At 40.8% G+C, this 27,169-nt stretch overlaps 3 protein-coding genes across 6 annotated transcripts; all 3 read left to right on the forward strand.

Annotated features, from left to right (window-relative positions):
• Positions 1 to 891: 891 nt before the first annotated feature.
• On the forward strand, positions 892 to 7,500 carry LOC117902921 (43 kDa receptor-associated protein of the synapse homolog). Of its 3 annotated transcripts, none has more exons than XM_034814501.1 (10): positions 892 to 1,001; positions 1,480 to 1,553; positions 1,625 to 1,707; positions 1,813 to 1,982; positions 2,122 to 2,306; positions 2,885 to 3,359; positions 3,465 to 3,563; positions 4,054 to 4,245; positions 4,323 to 4,522; positions 6,638 to 7,052. In XM_034814501.1, exons 2-10 carry the CDS (start codon positions 1,516 to 1,518, stop codon positions 7,050 to 7,052), a joined length of 1,857 nt encoding a protein of 618 aa, XP_034670392.1. In that variant the 5' UTR covers positions 892 to 1,001; positions 1,480 to 1,515. The 3 variants fall into 3 exon arrangements, with proteins under 3 accessions (XP_034670392.1, XP_034670393.1, XP_034670391.1); XM_034814502.1 differs by having other exon boundaries at positions 919 to 1,066; XM_034814500.1 differs by lacking the exon at positions 892 to 1,001 and having other exon boundaries at positions 6,638 to 7,500.
• A 373-nt stretch (positions 7,501 to 7,873) lies between these two features.
• On the forward strand, positions 7,874 to 14,247 carry LOC117902941 (homeobox protein onecut). The gene is made up of 4 exons (XM_034814550.1): positions 7,874 to 8,230; positions 9,133 to 11,812; positions 11,898 to 12,064; positions 12,121 to 14,247. Exons 2-4 carry the CDS (start codon positions 9,211 to 9,213, stop codon positions 12,463 to 12,465), a joined length of 3,114 nt encoding a protein of 1,037 aa, XP_034670441.1. The 5' UTR covers positions 7,874 to 8,230; positions 9,133 to 9,210; the 3' UTR covers positions 12,466 to 14,247.
• Positions 14,248 to 19,886: 5,639 nt separating this feature from the next.
• LOC117902926 (protein BCL9 homolog) lies at positions 19,887 to 26,347 on the forward strand. 2 transcript variants are annotated; one of them, XM_034814508.1, is made up of 7 exons: positions 19,887 to 20,342; positions 20,469 to 20,666; positions 20,723 to 21,079; positions 21,142 to 21,369; positions 21,782 to 23,863; positions 24,481 to 24,677; positions 24,741 to 26,347. In XM_034814508.1, the coding sequence occupies exons 2-7, from the start codon at positions 20,510 to 20,512 to the stop codon at positions 26,319 to 26,321; spliced, it is 4,602 nt and encodes a 1,533-aa protein (XP_034670399.1). In that variant the 5' UTR covers positions 19,887 to 20,342; positions 20,469 to 20,509; the 3' UTR covers positions 26,322 to 26,347. The 2 variants fall into 2 exon arrangements, with proteins under 2 accessions (XP_034670399.1, XP_034670400.1); XM_034814509.1 differs by having other exon boundaries at positions 19,887 to 20,660.
• The last annotated feature ends 822 nt before the right edge of the window (positions 26,348 to 27,169 follow it).

Below are 27,169 nucleotides of genomic sequence, written 5' to 3' on the forward strand. Positions count from 1 at the left end.
TCCACAACTGACAGGGCACATTTTGTATACACGGTACTCGAAAAGTAAATAGAGTAAAGTAAAAGTAAAGTAAAAGAAAAGTAAATAAATAATAATAATAATAATAATAATAATAATAATATATTCTTGATCAGCATGAATAGCCGAGTCTATGTCTGTCTGTCTGTCCGTCCGTCTTATTTGTCGGCTAGTTCTCAGAGACTTAAGAGCAAGAGCCGCCGAATTTTGCCTCCAGACTGCTGTGATATCACAAGCGTATTTAAAAATTTCGTCCCGCCCCCTTCCGCAAACACAAAGTACGAAAATCTTCTATATCCACAATTTTGAAGATAATAGAAAACTAATGCCATTCCGTAGAGATGTATCAGATCATTGAATTGGGATTAGATTGGAACATTATTATAGCCAGAATGAAGAAATAAATTTGCAGTGGCTACTCCCACCCCGTCCAGCAGCTTTTTTATTTTTTGCACATTCTCTCATTCTCTGCTTCTCTTCACTCTGCTTCGTGCAGTTTGCGGCTCTACGGAAGGGGTCGAGCTAAAAGAGCGGGTTGGCGTGAGAAGTGTTGTAGATGACAAATGTAGAAAAAATGTAAAATTTGAAAAAAACCTCTAAGGTAGAGATATACTACTGAGTACCGGGTATAAACGTTGTGACGCGTAAGAACAAATATAGGAACAAGATAATAAATAGAGTAAAGGGTATTAACGTAGAATCTACGTCGTAGCTAGATGCTACGACTGGACCAAGTAGTATTTCGAAGAAACAGCTGCTGAGAGTGTAGCTGAGCGAAACTAGTTCCGTTCTTGATCCATTCACAACCTGAAAGCCAATATAAACATATGTACATATGTATGTATGTATGTATGTATGGACCGCGCAGCCTCAAAGCAAGGAGCCTGTGGCAAAGAGAGGAAAACAACCACCACCCACTTTCTGCTTTTGTCAGTCTCGACTTTTCCAGCCGTCCACGATGATATGCTCAAAATTGAATCAAAGCAAGTGCAAACATGTTAAATGTACATATATACATATACAAGTTCTGAAAACGTGCTAAAAACAAGTAATAAATATTTATAAATGAAATCCAATTTTCATGTGATTTACATAAGTGCAACGTGTTACTATAAGAGACGTGCAGGGCAGGACCCTTCCCTACATACATATGTGTGTATACATATGTACATGTAAATTTGTGTAATGTAATTTGCGTGCTAAAAGTAGTTAACGGGAAGCTCGTGCAAGGTCACTCAGATTGAAACTGTGCAATGCTTTAATAGGTCAAGTGTGACGTACTTACATACATACATACATGCGTATAAACAATTTCAAAAGATTTATAAATTTATAAAATAATTAAATTTTTTGAATACATAATGATACATACATGCATATGTATGTTCTTACATATGTAGATATCTAGATACATATGTACATCTTGCCAAAGATTTAACACCATTGGGATATTCTTTACAGGGCTTTAGCAATAACGAAATAATTAAAAAGCTTGCCATGTCATGGGAGAGCATTGCGTCTAAGGATATGCTTAGGTATACGAATTCAGAAAATAGTACTTAAAAACTCAAGATAGAGTATAGTGGCTAATTCCTTTTCATTTTAGCATTCCTCCGAGCCAAAATCTATCCGCAACTCACTTATTAGCATCACCCGATGGATCGCGATACTTGTTGGAAAACTCAAATGGTTTGTCCTTAAAAAAATATATCCAAATACATATGCATACATATATGTACATGTATGTGTATATACATACATACATACATACCTGGAAATGATATTTGATTGCAGATTTGTGTCAATTAGATGAGAGTTATTCGAGAGTTGCGGGATATGGCTCAAGTCCAGATGCAGGTTCGCGTTCTCTCTGGACTGGCCACGGACTATTACCTTCTGGTTCTGTAATCAGCTGTTTTTTGGCCTGCCACCGAAGTCTTAGACAGTATATTGCAAAACGAAAGGTGAATATTTGCGAAACGTACATACGTTTACGTGATACGTAAATTTACGTTCAAACAATATATGTAGGAAAACCATAGGAAAAATATAATGCCATAATATATGTACATGGCAAAATTCACAGAAGGGATTTATTCACAGATTGAACGAGGTCTTCGGCTTTATGAGCAAAATAATCAAACAGCAGCAGTCCGCACCTGGCGAAGTGCACTAAAGGGCACGTGTCGACGCGAGGACTGCTTCCAGCTACTGGGGTATTTGTATCAGGCACATATGGATTGGGGCAAGTTTCGAGAGGCTATTGAGTTCGGACATCAACAGCTTGGGTGAGTATAATGTTTACCTTTCCCGAATGTGTTATAAAATGATATTGCGTGTTGCTTTGGCGCTTTATCTATGTATGTACATAAACTTTTCAACTGTGTTTCGCAATTGAAGCCCAAGTGCAGAAGAAAGATCCCCAAGTCGTAGTAAAGAATGATCGCTCGAATTGCATCTAAGAAAATTAAAACAAACGTTGACTTTTCACTATGACGTGTAGGAAAAGATAGAGCTAGATTAAGCACATATTCAGGACAAAATTTTGCTTTTCATCACGAAGTTTAGTTTACCGATATTTAACATTCCGATCGAAGCGTACAACCGCATACAGTTAACACAATAGTGATGAAATTAAAATGAAGCGAACAAGAAAGTTACTGCGTCATGCTCTAGCATTCAAAATGAAGCTCACCTAGAAAGAATCAGAATCACTGAACTGCGGTATAGCTAACTACATATGTATTGCTTTTATTGCTTTGGCCAGACCATACATACATACATACATATGTACATACATACATACATATGTCGTACAAAAGTCTTTCACAATCTCATCATGCTAATTTGTCCTTATATTTTGTAGCATATCAGAGGAACTCGATTCACCCAACATGCGGGCAGAGACGTATCTGAACCTCAGTCGAGCACATGCCAGTCTAGGTGGTCTGGAGCGGGCTTTAAGCTACGCCCGTCACTCACTATACAACGAGTGCGGAACAAAATGCCGCAGTGGACTCGTCCATTTGACAGTGGCACGAGTGTATCTCGAAATGGGCGGGTTTTCTAGAGCATTGGAGGGACTACAAGGGGCACACAAGATAGCTACAGCCATTGGCGATCCTTCGCTGGAGTTGCAAGTATACGTGGCACTCTCCGAACTTTTCGGCCGACTGCAGGATAACGACAAAAGTGCCACCTACGCATCCAAAGCTTACGATTTGTCTCGCTCCCTACAACTCGGGGATCTTAATTCATGTCATCATAGAGCTGCATTGCTACGAATGGCAGCCTCCTTACGAAAGCAGGGCGAGCTGGGGGATGCGCAGGACTACTGTAAGGTAATTGACGGTATATTAATTTAATTTCGATAATTAATTTAGTCGACATCTTTTGATAAATTTCATTGCTTAGTCGACATCTTTTGATACATTTCATTGTTTTAGGAGGCAACTAAACTTTCGCTTATATCTGGAGATCAGGCCACATACACTAGGAGTATCCGCGTTATGGGGGACATATACCGAAAAAAAATGGATATTGATGTTTGTAAAAAAAACGTGCATGGCTTAAATGGCTTAAAATGAGACGGAAGTGCCACCTCCGTCTTTCTTAAGAACCATTTTTTACTTTTTCATTTTGAATGGCCTCAGATAGCCTCACATACGTACATACATATGCATGTAGATATGTCTGTTCATACATACATATGTATATAAATACATACTATGTATGTGAGACAAGGATTCCCGATGTTTTAACTTGGCATATATGTATGTACATACATACATATTTATCCATAATTCTTTATTTCGAATTAAATTTACGAGTAGAAAAAGCATTTGCAAGTTTACCATCGGAACAATCGAAAAGATCGATAGCTTTTATGGTATTCAACGATAAATGTTAAAATAAATCTTGATATTTTATTTTTTTTATTTTATAATCAAAATATATCAAGTAAAATCTATTTATTCCGTATTATTAACTTATTCCTTCTTTTTTTTGATTGATCGGTGGAAAATCGTACATCAGCGTGCATTCCGACAATATGAGCAGGCAATGGGCACATCTGCAAGTCTAGGGGATCGCATGGCTCAAATGGAGGCTATGGACGGGGCTGCCCGGTGCCTGGAAACTCTACGTCTTCAGAACAAGATTTGCAACTGCAGGCCTCTGGAATTTAACACACGTCTACTGGAGGTTGCCAGCTCGATTGGTGCCAAGGTGATTATTAAGTAGATCAAGAAAGTTTAAATAACATACACATTTCAATATGTACATATGTTACATCTCTATTGTAGCTTCTGGTGCGAAAGATTCGTTGTCGACTGGCTTTAATATACCGTGCGTTAGGCGACGAGGATCAGTATAATACTCATTTCCGTCTGGCAAATCAGACAGATGCTGCACTAGGCCTAAACTGTGGTGCTTGTGGGGAACTATTCGGCCTACAGCCGGGCCACCTCGAAGCCTTACCCTGTGCACACATTCTCCATGCTAGGTAAATGCATATTTACATAAGTAAAGGATTGATCCCCAACAACAATTGTTATACCCGGTACTCAAGGAGTAAACAGGGTATATTGTATTTTTGGGGATGTTTGTAACACACAGAAAGAAGCGTTTCCGACCCCACAAAAAATATATATTCTTGATCAGCATCAATAGCCAAGTCGATTTAGTCATGTCTGTCTTTCCGTCCGTCCTTATGAGCGCCTAGTACTTAGAGACCATAAGAGACAGGGCAACCAAGTTTTGCATCCAGACTTCTGTATGTTCTGTATGTTTCAAATGTATTTCAAAATTTCGGCCCGCCCCATTTCTGACCCAACAAAGGGCGAAAGTCTCCCACACCTACAATTTTAAAGTTAAGAGAAAAGCAAGAATGAAAATTGTAAAATGGCGTAAGAAGTGATGTAGATGTAGATGACAGATGAAAAAAAAGTCAAATGTAAAATTCGACAAAAAACGAGAAGGGACGTGTGAGACGCTTCTTACGCGTCACAACTTTTATACCCGGTACTCAGAAGTACATCTGTACCTTAGCGGTTTTTTGTCAAATTTTACATATCTTCTTCATCTGACATCTACATCAACAACACTACTCACGCCAACACGCTCCTTTAGCTCGCCACCCTCCCCTAGAGCCAGACTCTGCAGAGTCAGGGCAGAGACGCGGCAGAGGCAGAGACCGCACACTGCAGAAGCAGAGTGTGAATGAGAGAATGTGAAAAAAAACAACAAAAGCTGCTGGACAGGGTGGGTTAAGCCACTGAAAATGTATTTCCTCATTGTGACTATAATAATGATACAATCGGATCCCAATTTGTTGATCTGATAGATAGTATGGTCATCCTCTACAGAAGGGCGTTTTTATACCCGGTACTCCAAGAGTAAATAGGGTATATTGTATTTGTGCGAGTAACGGTTGTATGTAACGCACAGAAGGAAACGTTTCCGACCCCATAAAGTATATATATTATTAATCAGCATCAATAGCCGAGTCGATTGAGCCATGTCTGTCTGTCCGTCTGTCCGTCTTGTTTGTCGGCTAGTTCTTAGAGACTATAAGAGCTAGAGCCACCAAATTTTGGCTCCAGACTGCTGTATGCTCACACTAAAACCAGTGTATTTCAAAAATTAGCCCCGCCCCTTCCGCCCCCTTCCGCCCCCGCAAAAGGGCCAAAACCTCCTAAAGCTACAATTTTGAAAATAAAAGAAAACTAAAAACGCCATTCCGTAGGAAAGGACCATGTCTATCATATCACCAAATTGGGATCCCATAGGATCATTATTACAGCCAGAATAACGAAATTAATTTCCAGTGGCTTAACCCACCAAGTCCCGCAGCTTATATTTCTTTTTTTCACATTCTCTCATTCACACTCTGCTTCGCGCAGTTTGTGGCCTCTGTCTCTGGCACGTCTCTGCTACTGCCGCCACTCTGCCGCGTCTCTGCCACGTTTCTGCCCTGACTCTGCAGTGTGTTGCTCTAGGGGAGGGTGGCGAGCAAAAGGAGCGTGTTGGCGTGAGTAGTGTTGTTGATGTAGATGACAGATGAAGAAAAAATGTATAATAACCGCTAAGGTGCAGATGTAGTACTGAGTGCCGGGTATAAAAGTTGTGACGCGTAAGAAGTGTCTCACACGTCCCTTCTCGTTAGATTTCTTTTATCTTCAAAATTGTAGGTTTGTGAGGTTTTCGCCCTTTTGCGGGGACGGAAGGGGGCGGGGCTAATTTTTGAAATACACTGGTTTTAGTGTGAGCATACAGCAGTCTGGAGCCAAAATTTGGTGGCTCCAGCTCTTATAGTCTCTGAGAACTAGCCGACAAAGAAGACGGACAGACGGATGGACAGACATAGACTGGGCTATTGATGCTGATCAAGAATATATATAATTTATGGGGTCGGAAACGTTTCCTTCTGTGCGTTACATACAACCGTTACTCGCACAAATACAATATACCCTATTTACTCTTCGAGTACCGGGTATAAAAACAGTAAGGTACAGATATACTGACTGAGTACCGGGTATAAAAGATGTAACGCGCGCAAAGCGTTCCTTCCTACTCGTTTTTTAATTGTATTTGGAAATTATATTTTCACTCGTTTCAGATGCGCTCACGAAATATTGCGTCGGCGGGACAAAAATGGACCAACACGATCATGTCCCGCCTGCAACAAGTTGTTGAGCTCTCGTCTGCACCTTTGCGGTGGCGGCCTAGTACCTGGGGTGGGCGAGACTGAAAGCACTGATGGAGGGAGTGCTATTACGGTCACATTGAATGCTAATGCGCTTTCTGTTGATGGGCTCTTGACGATGAAGTCCGAACCTCTGTCAGCGCAATCGCGTTCAGTCAATGGATCTTCTATATTTTGCAATATCAATCAAACTATACCAGGCATTGGTATTCAGAATACGACGCTGCTTTCCCCGAAGGCTTTGTACCACAGCAATCTCTCGTTGGCTTCCTTGCGCGCATCCAGTTTGACCATCGATAGCGAAAGAAATGCCACATCGTCTGTATAATTCACCCCTACATATTTAAGAGCATGTAAAACATCCGAGCTCTTCGAATCGGTTGCGTAGCGGCGCGAGTATTTTAAATACAATTTAGCACTGGAGAGAGGGGACACTAATTAATAGCATCGTATGTAATTTGATTGTTTGCAGACGTAGATAGCCAAAAAAAGTATAGAGAATGAAAGAAAAAATATATATAAAATTACACACATGCATACATATGTATGTATGTACATATGTTCGCATTGAAAGCTGCATTCCAAATGCATACAAAAGTTAACAGAAAATGCACTTTCCAATCTATGCTTATCATAAGCACGTTAAATAGGAACTGATAGGAATTTGATCATACAGCTTAAGCTTATTTCTGTACCAAATTAACAACTACTTAGAGTACCTTACCCAAACCTTCAAATAAACAAATCAGTCAGGTGCATTGTTAAAGTTTTAAATTTTTAAGTCATATTTATTCTTGAAATTCAAAAATTTAATAAAAAAAGTTACTGAGCGTTATTTGTTTGCTGATGTTGAATCAAATTCACTTCAGATTATTTTCAAGTTCCACAGCAGCGATCTTTCTTATGTGATTAGACTTGCCTGCTGCGCTCCCAGAAGTATACAGTGCCAGCTGTGATTATTGATAGTATGTAGTACAAAAGATTCTCTGTATGAACAGGATGTGGAGTGGATGTGACGGTAACGGCAATGCGCATGCTCAATATTCGTGTGTATGTTGTGCCCGCCTTCGGGCAACGGCAACGGCAACGGCAACGCAACCCTTATCGCGAGGGGTGGCGTGTTGTGGCTGCTCAGTAGCCGAAACTTCATGGAACGCGGCGGTCGTCACATAACAAAGTTTTAAAAAATAACACCCACATGTGTGTGTATGTACACTCATGCATACACGGGTACACCTACATGCGTAGAGAATTTTCCAACTGAAGGTTTCGCTAGAAAAAATGCTCTAGTTATAATTATCCATCGATTCGGCCCAGTTTATCAAAATTGAAAAAAGCGATCGGAATTAAATTGCAGTTCTTCTGTTGTTTTAAAAGTCCAGAGAACTACCCTTTCCGGAAATATTTGTGTACCTGTACGTTTTAAAAATGTATCGAGTTGCACTAAGTGGGGCGAAGCTGTCGGGTCTCGTGATGATGTAGTTCTCGAGTCAGCAGCCAATTAAGGTACATGTTTTAAGCCATATAAAATCATGGGAGGACCAAAGACTGTTTGAACAGATAAAATACATCATAAGGTGCAAATAAAATATACATAGTTCTAAAGTGCAGCAACCCCAACCCCCTTTACGACTGCTTATGAGTAAATGTACATATTTATGTATGTGTGTGCGTAAACATGTGCATGCATACATATGTACAGCGAGTAGCTGGGTCGAAGCAACCCTTAAGCCTTGTCGACGGATGGCAACGTCAAAAGCGACAAAAACAATAAAGGAACGGAACGGAACTCATGGCTAACAAAAATATATATGTACATATGTATAAGAAATAAATGCAGACCCAGACCCCCAACATACCATACACACACCACACACGCGCACACACACACAACCACATTCAGACTTAACTAAAAAGCCATGCTGTATTTTCATTCATATTAAAATCAAGCTTGCATACATATGTACATATACATATACATACATATGTATATATATATATATATATATATGTATATGTATATATATATATTGATATATATAGATATATATGTAAATGCACTCATAATACATAGGAATATATGTCATATGTGCAAAAATATATACATATGTACATATAAATAAATGTAAATACATACATATGTATGTACTCTGGAGGAGAGAAAATTTAAGTAATATGTGCAACGCATTTCTTTATTAGTCATATTTAAGTCAGTCAACTTAAGGAAAGGAAAACCAATTAGTGGATGATGAGCTCGATTATAGTTACATAATACATACATATGTATATGTGTACTATATATGTACATATGCATACCAAAAGCTGAATCTGTTCCCAAGTCTGTTTCCATTAGATACACTATTTAAGCAGTGATCATCAATTTGATACAGTTTATTCGCTTATTTCAGTTACATTTTGATGATAGCTGAAGAGGAATCTCCAACCCTTTGTTATTGACAACTGTGGCCCGTGAAGTTTTGTAAGGAATGGAATCAATTAATGAAATCATTGATTCCCAGACATTTAGCCAGGAACTGGTGGACGAGGCCAATGAGTTCATTACCGTTGGACACCAGAACCAGCAACAAGAGGCCGACTCCGAGTCCGAGTCACACAGTTTACATGGTGTTAGCGGTGAGGCCCTTGCAATGACCATGCAATCAATGATATCCTCGGCGGACAGGGCTGGCGAGGAGGAGCCCAGTTCTGTTGTGATGGTCATTGATGAAATCGGGCACAGCAGTGGGCAGACAGCGTATCAGATTATGCCTCAACAGCTGCAGATTCAGGGCAGGAACTTGCCACTTCCATTGTCGTTGCTCCACCACCAGCATCAGGACCAGGGCCAGCACCAGGCCCAGCACCAGGCCCAGCAGCGTCAGGAGCGGATGATCGCCAGTAGCCCAGTGGAATTTGTTGGCTCGGATATTAGCTTGGATGGACTGACAGTGAATACGGTGCTATCCCAAGGTTTATCTGTCAAGCAGGAGCATAAGCTTCTTATAGTCCGTCGAGATCACGATTTCAGCCAGGTTAGGAATCCGCCTCAAGCCAGTAAACGTCATAATATGGATGTAGACGTTTCAAGCGTCGACGTTGGACTTATGGATGAGCTTTCGTCAGACGGCTTAGCCTGCGAGGAGGAAGAGGTCACACTGAATCAACATCATCAACATCAACAGCTTTTAGAACAGCAGCATCAGTATGGTCATCTAACGCACCATCAAACTCATGGCCAAGTTCATCATAGTCTGCACCATCGATCAGCCCAGATAGGACTAGGACACAATGGAAGCGTTCACAGAGAGGTTTTATCCGTCATTGTACAGTCGCACGAGGACGACAAGGATGTGGATGGGGATGCGGAAGAAGACGACGACGACGATCGAGACTCTGGTGGACGCGACCAATTACTCAGCCCTGTATTGGAGCACAGCTCATATCAAACGTTAACATCGGTCAATGATCGCATATCACCTCCTGGTTTTAGTCCAACCTCTTATGCCACGCTGACCCCCATCCAACCACTTCCGCCTATATCTACGATGTCAGAAAAGTTCGCCTACTCTGGCCACATCTCCGGAGGAGGGGCGGGAGGGGTAGGTGGCAATGGAGCAGAAGGCACAACCAACTCAACCGGCGGCGCTGCTGAGACAGCTACTGTCAGTAGTGGTAATATCAGCTCTTCTGGTTGTAGCAACAACGATTGCAGCTCATTCTCAAGCCTCCCCATGTCCATGGGTAGTGGTCACCTTGGTCTGAGTGGATTATCTGGAGTACAGTCGCCGTATTCCTCCTACGACAAGTTGCCCTCGATGATTTCTCCGCCCCCCCACAATTACTCCGGCTCACCATCCCACGGGCTCACCGGAATGGTAGTTTCGTGCGACCTGCACACGCACAGTTCCTCAGTGTCAGTGCCTTCCCCAGTAACAGGTGGATGTGTGACTCTTTCCCCTCATTCGAACTCCCCTCAGTTGCAGATAGGAGTCAGGGCCAACGTCCAAAAGAGAGACGTGGTGACTACCCATGGACATAATCATGGACACGGACACGATCACGGGCAAGCACACGGACACGGACATAATCATGGACTCCAGCTGATACCCGTAACACTGCAGAAACAGGTGATATGTCTCTCACCTTCCGGTGTTTTAGGGGACAGCGTGGTTGTGAGTGATTATGAGTCATCCTATAGCGGGCATCACCATGACCATGAGCTGATAATGGCAACGTCTTCATCGACAAGTTCCACGGCCGGACTTCAACATAGTCCAACACTTAGTCCCCACTCAGCTTCCGCCGGTTCAGTTGTTTCCATGTCACTACACTCGCCCACATCGGTCGTCACCATGCCCAACATAAATGGTTCGATACAAAGTCTATCAGCCGAAATGCCTGTTGGTGCCTCTCTAACTCCTACCCCTCCACCTGTAACGGGTGCTGAGGGTGATGAGGGTGCTGCAGGCATGGGAATGAGCGACGACCCAAGTCAAAGACATCAACATTTCCTTCAGAAAAGCCAAGATATTAGTGGCGATCAGTGCAGTCCACATAGCAACCCTCATTCACAAGCCAACACAAGCCATCAACAGACGCAGTCTCATCAAAATGGTTACCAAAACGTGCAGCAGCAGCTGTCAAAATCGCATTCCCCAAAATCCAATCCTGGCACTAGCGGAGGGGGAAGCAGAACCAGCAGTGCAAGTGATATGGAAGAGATCAATACAAAAGAGCTGGCTCAGCGCATCTCGGCCGAACTTAAGAGATACAGTATTCCACAGGCAATTTTCGCACAGCGCGTCCTTTGCCGCTCCCAGGGCACACTATCTGATCTGCTGCGCAACCCAAAGCCATGGTCAAAGCTTAAGTCCGGACGAGAAACGTTCCGTAGGATGTTCAAATGGCTGCAGGAGCCAGAGTTTCAGCGTATGTCTGCTTTGCGTATGGCTGCCGCCCAAATACCACAACGTACACCGATTTCAGTTCAAACAGGGGTGAGTGGTACATCGGGATTGCCAGCGGCGGCAGCTGCGACCATAACGGCTACAGACTCGTCACCAACTATGCCAACAATGGCAGGAAGCGGTGAGTGGACTTATTATTATCTTCCCAAATGGATAAGTCCTTTACACATAAACCTCTATCTTTTCTGTCATTCCGAATTTTGCAGCTTTGCTCAGTGGATCTTCGACTGCCCCTTCTTCGGGTGGTGCCGTGGCCAGTATTGTCAACTGTCGTCGCAAGGAGGAACCGCAGATCGAGCAAATGCCGCAGCCAAAGAAGCCCCGGCTGGTTTTTACGGACCTCCAGCGACGCACGCTTCAAGCTATTTTTAAAGTGAGCTTCCAATATTGCTGATTATAAATAAAATATTAAATGAACAAAACATTTAGGAAACCAAGAGGCCTTCGAAGGAGATGCAAGTAACAATTGCTCGACAGCTGGGACTAGAACCCACCACCGTGGGTAATTTCTTTATGAACGCTCGTCGACGTTCGATGGACAAGTGGCGGGATGACGATACAAAGAATGCAATGCATTCCATGCAGAGCCGACAGCAACAACAGGCAAGCAATAATTTGTCACATGCAAACTACGCCAACATCCATACGACAGCGATGTCGCCCATTGGGGCTTTTGATGACGAGGCTGATATGGAGTTGGAGCTGGAAAGTCACGACTTTGATTTAGTTGACGAACATGGGGATAATAGTGACGGGCAGGGCGATATGTTGTGACAGCATAGCCGATGCGGGCAACAATCAGACAACAAGAACAAGCCGAATGAGATGGAGGCCAAGCTATCTGAAGCTCGTACTAGTACCCGCCCCCGGACTCTCCACACAAGTACACACACGCACACGCCTTCCGATTTAGAGATCTACTCTAATGCATCTACATCTACATCTACATCTGCATCTACATCTACATCCCGAAGGACAGTGAGGTTCCATAATAATAAAATTCCACGGAAGGGTGACGTTGGAGATACTCTGTTAACTGACGCTGATCGTGATGGTGATGGAAATGGTGATGAATATGTAGATCATTTGGCTGAGATTAAGCCACAGCCAGAAACGGATGAAAATTGGGCCCCAAGCCCATGTAATGGGCTGCAACAGCATCAAACCAACATCTGTATGGATGATTTAGGCATTTCTGATTACCTGGATGACCTTAAAGTCATGATAGTCTGCTAAAACTTGCAAACTCACATTCAAAAAGTTATTTCCATTGTAAAAAATTCAACCCTAAAGGTGTAAAAAAGATTAGGCTAAATGATAAAGATAAAAATCAAGTATCACTTAGCATTAAGCACAACTCAAATGATTTTTCCATTCAAAAGATATTTATCTACAATAGTATTTTTGTAACATACATACATACATACATACACATACACACATTTATTGTATTGTGTTATGTTCGAGTGTCTGCATGAGTGCATGTACATATGCATGTACATATTTTGAAGGTAGTGGGGCAAGCATTCCCAAAACTTAATTATTACCGATGCAAAAAGTCGAAGTATGTAACTGTATCTAGTCAAATTTATAAAATTAACATCCAACTACATTATATAAACAACTCTTAGAAAGGTGCGAATAATTATTTGCAATTATCAATCATAATTGATCGCAACATGTATGAAATGTATGAAAAATGCATATTCAAATGAGTTACTGAGCAAATAATGAGGTGTAAATAGTCAAAATACTTACAGATATTTATGGCCATAGTCCATCGCTTGTTCGAACGAATAATTCCAATTAGATGCACACGTGCATACATTGTACATTAAAAGCTTGCAAATGGAGTTAAATATAATACGTTGGGCATTTCTAAAAAAAACTATTTTTTTCGAGAATAGAAAACCAAAAGCTCACTGCAAAAAACTTAGTAAATCGAGTACATCGTTGAAGTTTAAATAATACTCAACTGCGACTGCATCTGTAACAAGCACTTTTTGTATTTGTATGCTAATTGAAAGAAAGGGAAGGTGAAGGGCAATGATGCAATAACGCAATAAGGAGAATCTACATATATGCTAGTCAATTTAGTTTAAATACAATTTTTGCAATGGCAAATTTTGCTTTAAGAGTTAAGAGCACTCGAATAGTGCGCATCCACACCTACTCCTACGTATAGACCGATTCATAAAATAAGTATCTGTAAAAATCAAGTAAATGCAATAATAAATTAAAGGCAACCCAACCGTAACTATGTAAGTACCTATGTATGTATCTATGCCTTATATGTATGTATACAATCTAAAAAGCAACAACCCATATATAGCCATGCAGTTTTTTTAGTTAATTTCCGAACCATTTTCCTATTTTATAATCCATTTTCATTGCTTATTCCATACTAGGCTTTTGGCACTTTTAAAGAACTTCGTTATATATTAGTAAAGTTTTTTTTGGACTTTCCATTAAACTAAAATCAAATCAATACATAGAGATACATGCCAAGCAGAATGTACATATACATACATACATATGTGTTAAATCTAAACTCAATTCGCGATGATTTTTTAATTAATATTCAAAATTTAAGAGAACTATTTACATAAAGGACAAAAATCTGTGGAATCCAAAATATTACAGATACGTTTAATTCTATCTCACTCACCCTGTGACTGTGCAGTGTGTGTGGAGGCATCGAGAATTAACGGCAGGTGTTGGGGTGAGAAATGAGGGAGGGAGACAGATGTAGCGGAAGTAAAACAGATTAACAATTTTAAAATTCTAATAATATAGGTCATCAGGTGGGAAGAGTAAAAACAGAGTGTATGCTGAGTAAAACAGTTAACATTTTAATATATGTACATACATACATACAGTTGTGTTCAATGAAATAGTAGTGCCGCGCCACACAATTTTCACAACTATTTTTGAGACCCTTCCAGTCTTTCGAATTAAACAATTGATACCTTTTTGGAAAGCCTAAAATACTGGAACATTTGCATTCCATCTTCTTGTTTTACATGACTTTAAAAAAATACCCATGAAAACTGCTGTTCAATAAAATAGTAGTGCTGGGTGCAAGTATTAAAAAACAAATTAAATCAATTCAAAAATGTTAACATCAGTAAGCTTAATTTATATGTTCAATATTTTGATGAAAGAAATGTTTGAATGTAACGGTACTTTTGTTTTTGGAGCGTAGAAGTAATCATTGAACGGCCCAATATGGGAGACTTAAGAATTAGACTAACGAGAAGGAACGTGTGAGACGCTTCTTACGCGTCACAACTTTTATACCCGGCACTCAGTACTACATCTGCACTTTAGCGGTTATTTGTCAAATTTTACATTTTTTCTTCATCTGTCATCTACATCAACAACACTGCTCACGCCAACACGCTCCTTTAGCTCGCCACCCTCCCCTAGAGACACACACTGCAGAGTCAGGGCAGAGTCACGGCAGAGGCAGAGACGTGTCAGGGGCAGAGGCCATAAACAGCGCGAAGCAGAGTGTGAATGAGAGAATGAAAAAAAAACAAATATAAGCTGCGGGGACGGGGTGTGTTTGGCCTCTGCAAATTAATTTCTTCATTGTGGCTATAATAATGATCCAATCGTATTGGTGATCTGATAGATATGGTCATTCCCTACGGAATGGCGTTTTTAGTTTTCTGCTATCTTCAAAATTGTAGATTTGGGAGGTTTTCGCCCTTTTGCGGGGGTGGACGGGGGCGAGGCTCATTTTTTAAATACACTTGTAACAGTGTGAGCATACAGAAGTCTGGATGCAAAATTGGGTGGCTCTAGCTCTTATGGTCTCTGAGTACTAGGCGCTCATCAGGACGGACAGACGGACAGACAGACATGGCTCAATCGACTCGGCTATTGATGCTGATCAAGAATATATATACTTTATGGGGTCGGAAACGTTTCCTTCTGTGCGTTACATACAACCGTTACTCGCACAAATACAATATACCCTATTTACTCTTTGAGTACCGGGTATAAAAACTAAAATCAGGAGGTATAATGGAATTCAAAACTAATTTGAATGTGCTTTTACTGTTATTTTAAATAGTTTAAACTAGAAGAAGCACCCTGTAAAATGATTTTTTATGCGAAAAAATTGTCTTTTAGTAGATGGTCGAAGATGGTTGAAGGCAAGACCAAGGTCTTCAATATCCTCAAAAGTTATGAAAACAATTTTATATCGCTCTGAAAGTGTTTTGATAGTTAATACACGACTGATTACACATTATTTAGTTGCAAGAGGTCCCCGGAAGCTATGCGTTTGAGAATAAAAGAACATAGGTACACGACTCATGTTTTGAAAAATGAGGACATGAGGCATGTGGACTGGGCCGTGTCACAGTCCGAAAAATACTTTTGACAGATGAGTGTAAAGTTGTTTTATATGGTAAGGAAGACTCAAAAGAATATGTTTGGCGTTCACAGATATCTGATAACTGCCCAAATTCTAGAAAAAAACAACATTGCGCATGTTGGGTTGACCCTTAAGAGCTACAGCCCATTTAACTCTTACTTCCTAGCCTCGTATTGACGTATTTCATAAAGTGGTGTGTGCAATCAAACTTTTTAATACAATACAGTAATATTACTATTGAAAAATGCCTCGCAAAAAAATCTATCAACAAGATAATGATCTGAAACACGCAAGAAAGCTCGCTAGGAATGGAATTTTATCCGAAAAGGTCGACACTTTTTCATGTCTAGCTCAGTCTGTACATATTAAACCTCAAGAAACATATAGAACATGAAACATATGCATTAATTCCACTTTCAAATTTTTTTATTCCGATTTTAGAACATGAAAAAAAATTCCACGTTTTTTTATTTTTTTTGAACAGCAGTTTTCATGGGTATTTTTCTAAAGTCTGGGTATTCTTTCTGGGTTCTAATGTGTACATTTCAGGCTTTCCAAAAAGGTATCACTTGTTCAATTCGAAAGACTGGAAGGGTCTCAAAAATAGTTGTGAAAATTGTGTGGCGCGGCACTACTATTTCATTGAACACAACTGTATGTACCTAGCGGTCGTGGTTGCTCTATTACTCTCTATGTTTTCCCCTATCTCATGTCAATTGCGAGCGAAGTTAAGAGAGCTAGCGAAGATTTATATTTGGCTTATGGGGTCTTCAGTGTCATACTAGTTTGTCATACTAGTATACATATGACATAAATAAAAGCTAGAGCTGCTGTAAGCTCACTCTGATACAAGTGTATTTCAAAAATTGGCCCCGTCCACCCAAACAAAAGGCAAACATCTTCTGTATCTACAATTTTGAAGATAAGATACATCTAAAAACGCAATTCCGTAGGGAATGACCATATATAGCAGATCAAAGAATTGGGATTATATTGGCATTGGTTACCCCCACCCCGTCCAGCAACTGTTTTTTTTTGTACATTCTCTCATTCCACACTCTGCTTCGTGCAACTCGCGGCTCTAAGGGAGGGGGGAGAGCTAAAAAATCGTGTTGGCGTAGATGACGTATGTATGAAGAAAAAATTTAAAACGTACAATGTAACATTTGAGAAAAATCACTAAGGTATAGACGTACTACTGAGAACCGTGTTTAAAAGTTGTGACGCGTAAGAAGCGTTTCACACGTCCCTCCTCGTTTTGAGTTCAAGTAGTGCTTTGCTTTAGTTCTCAGTTATGTTCTTTTTTAATGAGAGGACAATTGGAACGGAGACAAGCGACGGCTCATAATTGACACTCTCAACTAAAATGGCCGACAACTTCAACGGTGATATTTTCTTTGTCCGTCCACGGTGCCATATGCTCAAATTCGATCATATGTACTTATGCACATATGTACTTATGCTACTACTGAAAATCAAAGCACAGCCATAACAATTTAATCGTCTGTTCATCGGCCCAGATCTAGATTCAAACCTGTTTTTGAAGACCATTTGTACATTCTACATTTTTTTTTGAGCCGTGTTGCAACTTTATTTAAGATCTGTCTTTCGCAGACAATTATTAAATTTCCTCTCTTTTGGGTACTTGGCAATCTTATTTCAGTTATCTTTATCGGTTGTTGAGTCCGAAAATCCTAAGCAGGCTGCTGGATATGCTGTTATGTAATTATCATTACTAGCATTTTAACCACTGACGTTTGCTCGGTTCGGTTGTGGCAGCCAGATGAGAGTTTAACGCTCAGCACCATTGATTGTGCCAGAAAATGTACGTAGGGAGGGAAATCTGATCCAAATAATCCAATCTTATTCTAATTGGGAGGATCTGGTTTTAGGTTTTTTCGTACCTCTGAGATCCAGGCGCTCATCAAGACGGTCGGACAAACAGACAGACATGGCTATGTCGACAGGCTATTGATATGGTTTTTTTTCCATGGCGGAACTTCTTTTTAAGATGGTACTGGCTTTCAGTATGTACATATGTTTGTAAAGAACTTTGCCATTCTGAAAAGCTAGTGGATGCAGCTAGAGATTGGACCCAAACAATTTCTGGATTTTGCTTACAGTCTGGGAAATAATAAAATTGCAAATGCAAAATGCTTGGACGGTGGTGGGGGGGTGGGATAATAACATACAAGTGGGCGGACATTTGAGTTCCTCTGTCACTATAAGGTTCCCTTTTGTGTGCTTAATTGATTTAATTCCGTTTTGATCCGATGGTCTGCCCAGAGTCGATTCGTGTTTAGTTCAGTTTTAGTTTCAGAGTGTGCTTTCGGTACATTTTGAATTCGTTATTTATGTGAAGGTCACACTGTTCTGGTCAATGAGCAACATGGGAATCTTCGGCGCAGCAATGTTGCTGTTACGGTTGGCAACTTGTAGCACCTGCAACATGTTCCCCAACACAGGTCTGAGTATTTTTTTTCTCATTTCAAATGTAGATTAAAATAGGTATTTTATGTTTAATTTGCATACATTTCGTAATTTTTGTTTTCAAATACTTATTTGTTGTATTTTTGAATTCGGTATTCGGCAAAAAACCAAACCCATAAAGGTTCAAATTTCAAGTTCAATATTTGTGCTATTTTTTGTGCTGCTATATATGATTCTAATTTCAACGGTCGGTATCTTCTCTTATATTAAATTCAGCCTCATGATCTTGTTTTGTTGATGACTTATTTAACTATGTTTTTTGAAATTTGAAGACATTTGATAATCCAGAAGAAATATGGCAAAGCTAAATGTGAAAGTTTTATTTTAAACAAATAACACTACTCGATAAAATCAAACTTTATTTTTTCTGTGTGGTTTTGGAACCTTGAGGTAAAATCGTGTCGGGTACTGTAATTGCCAAGAGATCGTCGAAGGAACAGTAACAAACGATGGATGGAACTAAAAAAGGTTGAGGTGGATGGTATCAGGAAGATGGTGCAAAAATATTTTTCAAAAGCTGCTGCACAAACGCCAGCAAATTCAAGTTGATGAGAATGATCCGGAAAGCGCAATCGCACGAAGTCATGATAAATGCGGCAACGCTGCAACATCAGCAGGATGAGTTGAAGAAGGATCAGTTATATTATATACAGCAATATTCGTAGTAGTAAACCGCTGATAGTTAAAAATGTAGTACCCTTGGAGGGATGTATATATTCAAATTGAGGACATTTTGGAAATCTCTCAGTCAATGCATAAACAAAACAATCTGTTTTGTTGAGTATCTTAACGAAATTTTGCAGATTAAGAGTACCGAGAATGTATACATATAGACATAAACATATATTTACATAGAAAACATATGAAAAGGTTAATGGTTTAAAAACAGCTGGTAAAATGGAATTTTAATTTTAATTTTAGCAAGTAGGGTACACAAGTGCTATACACAAGTCCCATACTATACTATACTATTGGTTGGCCAGCAAAAAATTGTCAAATGGAGTAGCATTACATTCCTACCCACTTAACTTTTAATTATATTTTTTGGTTGACCTTTTTAGTTTTAACCTTATTTTGCAATCAATCCCATAAAAATAAGTCTGAAAATCAGCCAACCTTGTGTAGAATTGAGTAATGATTTGAGTAAAACAACGTTTCAAAGCTGAAAGTCCTAATCAGCTGGTAAAATTAAACAGAAGATAAAAGTCGAGGAAAATGATTTTAGATTTTTGGTAATTTACAGAATATTTTGAAAATGAAAGGGTATATTTCGGTATATTTTCGAGGGTCTGTTGGTATATTTGATCGATAAATCCGCGGTCACACTGATCAAGAGAAACAATAATAATGCACATTTTGGATATTTACTAAGAATTCCCCTTTTTAAGCAAGAAATAATTATTTAATTAAGCTGAAATTAATGCCAGTAGCCATATATAAATGGTCCAATCCATTCATACGTTGAATCCCAAAATTATGAATTTTCTCTGGCTGTTCTTGTGAATTGTTGTACAAGTGTATTAGTATTAGTCCCTGTATACCGAAAATCGTGAAACTTTGAGCATATGTACATGCGTATGCATGATATGATCCTTAGAATGAATCAATTTACGAATAAATAGATGGTTAAGTGGTGAAAAGATATTTAAAAAAATACAATATCGATTAGACTGGTCAGGAATATTTCTTTGCCTAAAATAAGTGGTGAAGTGTTTTAAAGTGTATGGTAATGCGAAAATGCGACGGTGTGCGTAGAGTGACATGTACTCTTTACTGCATGGGCTTCGTTTCGTTTATGTTTGCCTTGAATTGTAGTTGCACTAAATCAAAAGATATTTATATTTCTTAAGAACTGAAGCTGGACTAAGTAATTGAACACAATTTTTTTTTTGCACCGTCAAGAAAACACGCCTTCGTCGTTCCATGTAGATTTTTAGTAGAATGCTGTCGACAACAATGCCACCTAGCCCTGCTCAAGCACAGACACAAGCAAACGTTGATGCTTCAACAAGTGCATCTTCGGTTGGGATCGGGATTGGATGCGCCACTGGGAACTCTCCCAAAAGTGAACCCTTTTCTACTCGTTCGCCTGGTAAGGGTAAGGGTCAAGCATACGTTTTGGTAGATCCTTAATAGAATTTTTAATTGTTGCAGACCTAACGAAAGCAATGTCTGACGATGCGAGCGAGAAAAACGGAGTACCAAAGAACGGGAAAGATGGCATCGGCGCAAGTGGAAGTGGAGGGGGTAACAGTAACTCAGGAACGGGCGCTGCCGATGGACAACCATCATCTGCAGTTGGCGCTGTCAGTACACCAATGCTGAGGCAAAACTCCTCGAGCAGCATAAACTCGTGTCTGGTTGCCTCTCCAAACAATATCAGTGAGCACTCCAATAGCAGCAATGTATCTGCGGTGGCTGCCCTTGCGCAAATGGGTGAAAGCGATCTTGTCCAGCAGCAGGATGAGCATTCGAAGAAGAAAAAGATAATTGTCAAGGATGAAGATGCGGGTAAATTTTTGTATTCAATTAAATGACTATTCGATTATTTTTTTTAATTACGTCTCCAACAGAAAAAGCTTCCAATAAAGCCAAGAGCTTAGGTTCTGGAGCTGGCTCAGGATCGGGTTCTGGATCGGGATTGACTGCTACCCTTGCGATCAAAGAAGAACCCGCCGACGTTTTAACTAGTTTAGTGAATGTCAAGAAAGAAGAGAACCATTCACCAAACATGTCACCTGTCGGGTTTGGTTCAATTGGAGGCCCATCTGGGAATTTACAGGAGAGTGCTGTAACGACTGGTAAGTTTAAAAGATATATGTACATGTTAGGAGCCCGCTCCGTCTGGCCTCATAACGTTTATTTGCTCTCTTGCTCGTCGATCTGAGTCTATCTGTCCGTAATTTCTGTCTGTTAATTGTATCTGGCTGAATCCCTTCTCTTTAATACAGGCAGTATCTAAGTATTAACCTCAATATCGGAAGATACATAAGTATGTCTAAAAGCTAGAGTCGATCCGAATCAGATCCGATCCTAAAAACGATCGAACAAGCTGTTTTTACACAGGTATTCAAATAAGCCAACAATAATCATATGATTATATCAATTATAATTGTAGGAACGGCCGATCTGGAGCCCCTTTTCCATATTGTAGTATCTATATTTTTCACGTCAACTTACATATATTAAAAAATTATTTTCCTCACCCTTTAGTTAAAATGGAACTCAATGTCGGAAGCAGCAGCTCCGAAAAAATGAACACGGCATTGAGCACTGACGAATTGGGAGGCATGGGAGGCGTTGCATGCAATCAATTAAACTCCGATATAATGAGTGAAACTACCAACAATACGCCCGGCTCCAGTGGAGTGGCTTCAAATATGAGTGCTCCACATGCACCAAATGCCACTGCAGGGGGAAATTTAATGACAGGAAATGGAGGTAGCTCTATCGGCGCGGGAGTGGGAAATTGCTTGGATTACATGCAACAGCAGAATCACATATTTGTATTTTCCACACAGCTTGCAAACAAAGGTGCTGAATCGGTTTTAAGCGGTCAATTCCAAACTATCATTGCCTACCACTGCACTCAGCCAGCGACTAAAAGTTTTCTGGAGGACTTTTTCATGAAAAATCCAATGAAAATGAACAAATTGCAACGGCAAAGCTCGTTAGGAATGCCTTGGATGGGTATTGTACCCGGAATCGCTGCAACTGGTCCCAATCTTGTAAAGTTATCCCAGCAGTCGACGCCACAATCAAAGTCGACAGGCAGTCTCCAAAAGTCGCAGGCGCAGTTCAATCAAGCTGATAACTGCAAACGTAATGCAATGAATGCTCCTACCAGCACTTTTTCTGATCAGCCTGATAATTTGAATGAGAACGATCTAATGTGCTGGGAGACCGGAGCGGCAGCGGGTGCTGGAGGCAGCGGGAGCGGCTCTGGACCCAACGGTCGTAATAACATAGATAGCTGCAACGGACCCAATGAGTCGCAAGCAATAAAACTTTTGGAAGCTGCGGGTGTTGACTTAGGGCAGGGAAAGTGTAACGATTTGAACCTCAGCCATGAGAATAATATCATTTCGCTGCAAGGGGTTAAAGTGCCAGATGAGAACCTTACCCCGCAGCAGCGTCAGCATCGGGAAGAGCAGCTTGCCAAGATCAAGAAAATGAATCAATTTCTCTTTCCAGAGAACGACAATGCCAGTGGAGCAAATCAAATAATGGGAAATCAGTTGTCAAAGTTGCCAACCGACATGATTATGAGCATGCCTAGTGCAGGCAGTGCAGGCACTGGGCCCCCTATTGTAAACCCGCAAATGCGTCACATGCACATGTCAGGAAACATAAAGCCTGAACACATAACGGGTACAGGACTGTCAGAAGAAGGACTGCTTCCTGGAGATGTAATGACCGACATGGGATCTACGATGAGCAATAGCGGACAAAAACATAGTCTGCAGTGCGGGCCAGCACCAGGAGCGACACCTGTAACTGGAGCAGGATCGATAAACGTTAACATGCAATGCCCAAACTCTGGAGCCACAAATGGCAATTTGATGGCAAATTCATCGGATTTGCTGGGTCCCTTTGGAAACCCGAACTGTGGCATAGGCATAATAGGAAGTGGGCCTGAAATGTCAAAAGGAATGCCAAATCAACTGCAAGATGGTTTATCTCAGGCGCCCCAAGCGGGAATGGCCCAAATGGAATGGTCAAAAATACAACAGCAATTTTTCGAAGATCGCTTGAAAGGAGGTAAAGCCAGACCAGGTGCAGGACCTTCAGGACCGCTAGTAGCACAGCCACATCAGCAGTCCGCAGGCTGCAATCAGGTGCGCAACTCTCTGCAAGGACCTCCGCCGCCATATCATTCTACTCAGCGGTCAGCTTCCGTTCCTATTGCCACTCAATCTCCGAATCCATCGAGTCCAAATAACCTATCCCTGCCTTCTCCACGAACCACTGGTGCTGCTATGGGATTACCGGCCAATTCACCCAGCATGGAGGGTCCGGGATCAGTGCCGGTATCGAGCACAACATCAGCCGCTGTTGCAGCTGCGGCGGTTGCCACGTCGCAAGCAAACACAATATCGGTGCATTCAGGGTCGAAGAACTGTTTTCAGACGGACGCTGCCTCGCCGTCAAATCTGAACTCGAATCCCAATCGAAATCGAAGTAGCGGAACATCAGGAGTGCTAAATCATCATTTAAGCAGTAATCCGAGCACCCCATTATCTCACCTATCCCCGAAGGAACTGGACTCGTTTAACCAACCGAACTCTAATTCTGGTAATGCAAAATATTTAACAGCGGTATAGATTACTACTTATTCCTTCAGATAAACTATCCGTCCAAGCGTTTTTATACCCGGTACTCGAAGAGTAAATATGGTATATTGTATTTGTAGTAAGCGAAAGTGGATGTATCTAACGCTGCATCAGCATCAATAGCCGAGTCAATATAGCCACGTCTGTCCGTCTAGACTCTAGACTTTAAGAGCTAGAGCTAGAGACCAAATGTTGTGTGAGGATTCATGTGATGTCACATTGATACACGGGTATTTTTTATTTGTGTTAAATAAATATGCAGGAGTATATCAAATATAGAATGGAACGAGCGTATTTGAAGCTAAGAAGAACTTTTTGGTCAGAAGTTAGTTACATACAGATAATACTCTTGATCTGGAACACAAGCCGATAAATATAATAAATAGTTAATAAACTTATATGGTTCAACCACAGTATCAACAATATGGTAGGGTAAAAATGATGCTATTTGCACAAAATCATGAATAATTTTTCAAAATGGGACAAGTTTTTAATATACCATACAATTATAAGCTATGACTATCAATGCTTCCTCTGAGAACAATATTTTTTAAAATCTTTCCAAAAATATATTTTTAGGAGACAATATAAAAAATAGACGACCTAGCCCACATCGTCCACGTTCTCCAGGAACCTGTCTTATAGAGGCAAATATGGAAACCCGATTTGCAGCTTCTAGTCCTGGCGTGAGTTTTAATCCACATCCACATTTGCAAAGCAATACAAATACAGCATTGAATGCCTATAAAGTGTCCTCCTCAAATATTGCAATGGAGGTAATTTAATTGATTCATTGATTTTATCTGATTAAATTTTGAAGTATTTTTATTTTATTCTAGCGACAAAATTCTGGACCTGGTGGTCAGGTGCAATTTAATCGGCGTTCTGATAATATTCCACTGAATCCAAACAGTGGTAATCGCCCGCCCCCAAATAAAATGGCTCAGAACTTTGATCCAATAACTTCATTAGCACAGATGTCCCAGCAGTTAACCAGTTGTGTTTCCGGCATGGGAAGTCCTGCCGGTGCTGGTGGGATGAATATGATGGGCGGAGCCGGACCAGGAACAGGGTCGGTTGATATGAATATCGAGCATGGAATAATGTCCGGCATAGATTCAACTGGCATGGATGCCATGAATGCCCAAAACAGTTGTCATCCCATGAATTCCTTGATGAATCCGATGGGTCAGCGAATGCTGAATCCGAAAATGTGCATTCCAGGTGCTCCTCCAGGATTTAACCCTAATTCTCCGAATGGTGCTATGCGAGATGGTTTAGGACCGGGCCCTGGCCCTGGTCTTGGCACTGGACCAATTACGTCCCAAGGTAATGCACAGAATTTCCATGGGATCCTACCACCAGGCGCGCGGTTAATGGGTCGAATGCCAGTAAATTTTGGATCGAACTTTAACCCAAATATACAGGTGAAGGCCAGTACACCGAATACCATACAGTACATGCCAGTTCGTCCACAGAACGCAAACAATAACAATAATAATGGAGTCAGCAATGTTCGAATGCCACCTAGCTTGGAGTTCTTGCAGAGATACGCAAACCCGCAATTGGCTGCAGGTGGCAATGGTCCACCGTCAATCTGTCCCCCACTCGGAAGTGATGGGGGAATGATGGTTGCACCAGGAGCAGGGCCCATGCTTATGAACACCTCCGCCGAACAGCAGCAGCTGCAGCAGCAAACAAAGATGGCAAATAATCCAGGCAATCCTGGGAACGGAATGGGCTTTTTTCAAAATTGTAATCAACTAAGTGTCATGGATGATGAGGGAGCTCTGGCGGGTCATGATATGGGAATGGGCATTGGACAACAGACGATGATTCGCGGTATGCGCCCACATGGGATGCGCCAACACGGAATGGGTCCACGTTTACAAGCACCCGTCGGCAACTTGATCAATAGACAGCAGATTCAGTTTACACACACACCAGATGGGCAGCTTGATTGCGGTGGCGACCCCACTACTATTTTTAATAACGCTCCCTGTAATAGTTCTGGACCCGTTCCCGGTTCCGGCATGTTTTCAGCATCACAACAAACCAATCAGACAAAACCTCAGCACCTGAAGTCGATGCCTAGCGGTATGTGCCAAAATCCAACGGGTGCCGGTGTCAGTGTTGGCCCTGCGGCGGGACAGGGGCAGTCTGTCATCGGGCCCAGCAACAATAACATAATGTCAGCTGCCGGTAATAGCACATCCAATGGCGCACCTGGTGTAAATTTCGTTGGTCCCTCTTCAAACGATCTAAAGTATGCACAGCAATATCACAGCTTCCAGCAACAGCTTTACGCAACCAACACACGGAGTCAGCAACAACAGCAGATGCAGCAGCAGCAGCAGGGCAACATGATTGCGATGCCACCTAACTTGTCACCCAATCCGGCATTCTTTGTGAATAAATAAGAGCTTGCCACTGCTACGAAACTGTCCTTGCCATGATTCAAATACTAGTCTCCATTATCAAGCATCCATCTCTAAATAAGGTTTTTATTAAGCTTATTATCTTAGATGTTTTAGATGGGGAGAAAAACTGAGACACTCTGAATATCAAACAGAGATGCATCCCATCCTACCCGTATAATGTGCATGTAATTTACGAACTATGTAAGAATCGAATTGCGATTGTGTATAAATGATTGGCTATCGATCTATCAGTTATTTCAATGCAGCTGTCTTTGTATTTTCATTTGAAAGCTGCCCTCTGTGTTAAATTCAATTAAGAAAATCTATTTAATTTGTAATATACAAAAATTACTCTCAACTCTATTATATCAAATTGTAAGATGACTGTAAATTCTTCCATTAAAAAGATAATTAACACAACTAATCTTGTCCAGCCAATTCTGTCTGCGAATTTTAATCTGAAAGTTTCCATTTGAGTTGAATGGAAGGAATATACATATCTACAGCCAATTTAGTTATTTCAATTCTGGTTAAGCGTGATAATTACCATTGTGGTGATAATGAAGTAAAATCTTTAGCTCTGCTTGGGAAAAATCATACACGATTATAACAAGGAGCAAGATACACAAAAAATAGGATTTTGAAATAGTGGTCCTATTTTTAACCCAAAACCTTTGAGTTACCCAAATAAGCTTTTCTCAAATATTGTATAGCCTTTGGGGTCTTGGCAACAATTTGAAATAGACTTAATCGGCCTATGCATCACACAAGATGGCACATTTCAAATAGTTGCGATTTATTGTTCAAACCCTGTTAAGATTTTTTTTTTGTATCCCGTCCCTATTTCC

Source organism: Drosophila subobscura, chromosome dot (genome assembly GCF_008121235.1).
Source record: "Drosophila subobscura isolate 14011-0131.10 chromosome dot, UCBerk_Dsub_1.0, whole genome shotgun sequence".
Lineage (NCBI taxonomy): Eukaryota > Metazoa > Arthropoda > Insecta > Diptera > Drosophilidae > Drosophila > Drosophila subobscura.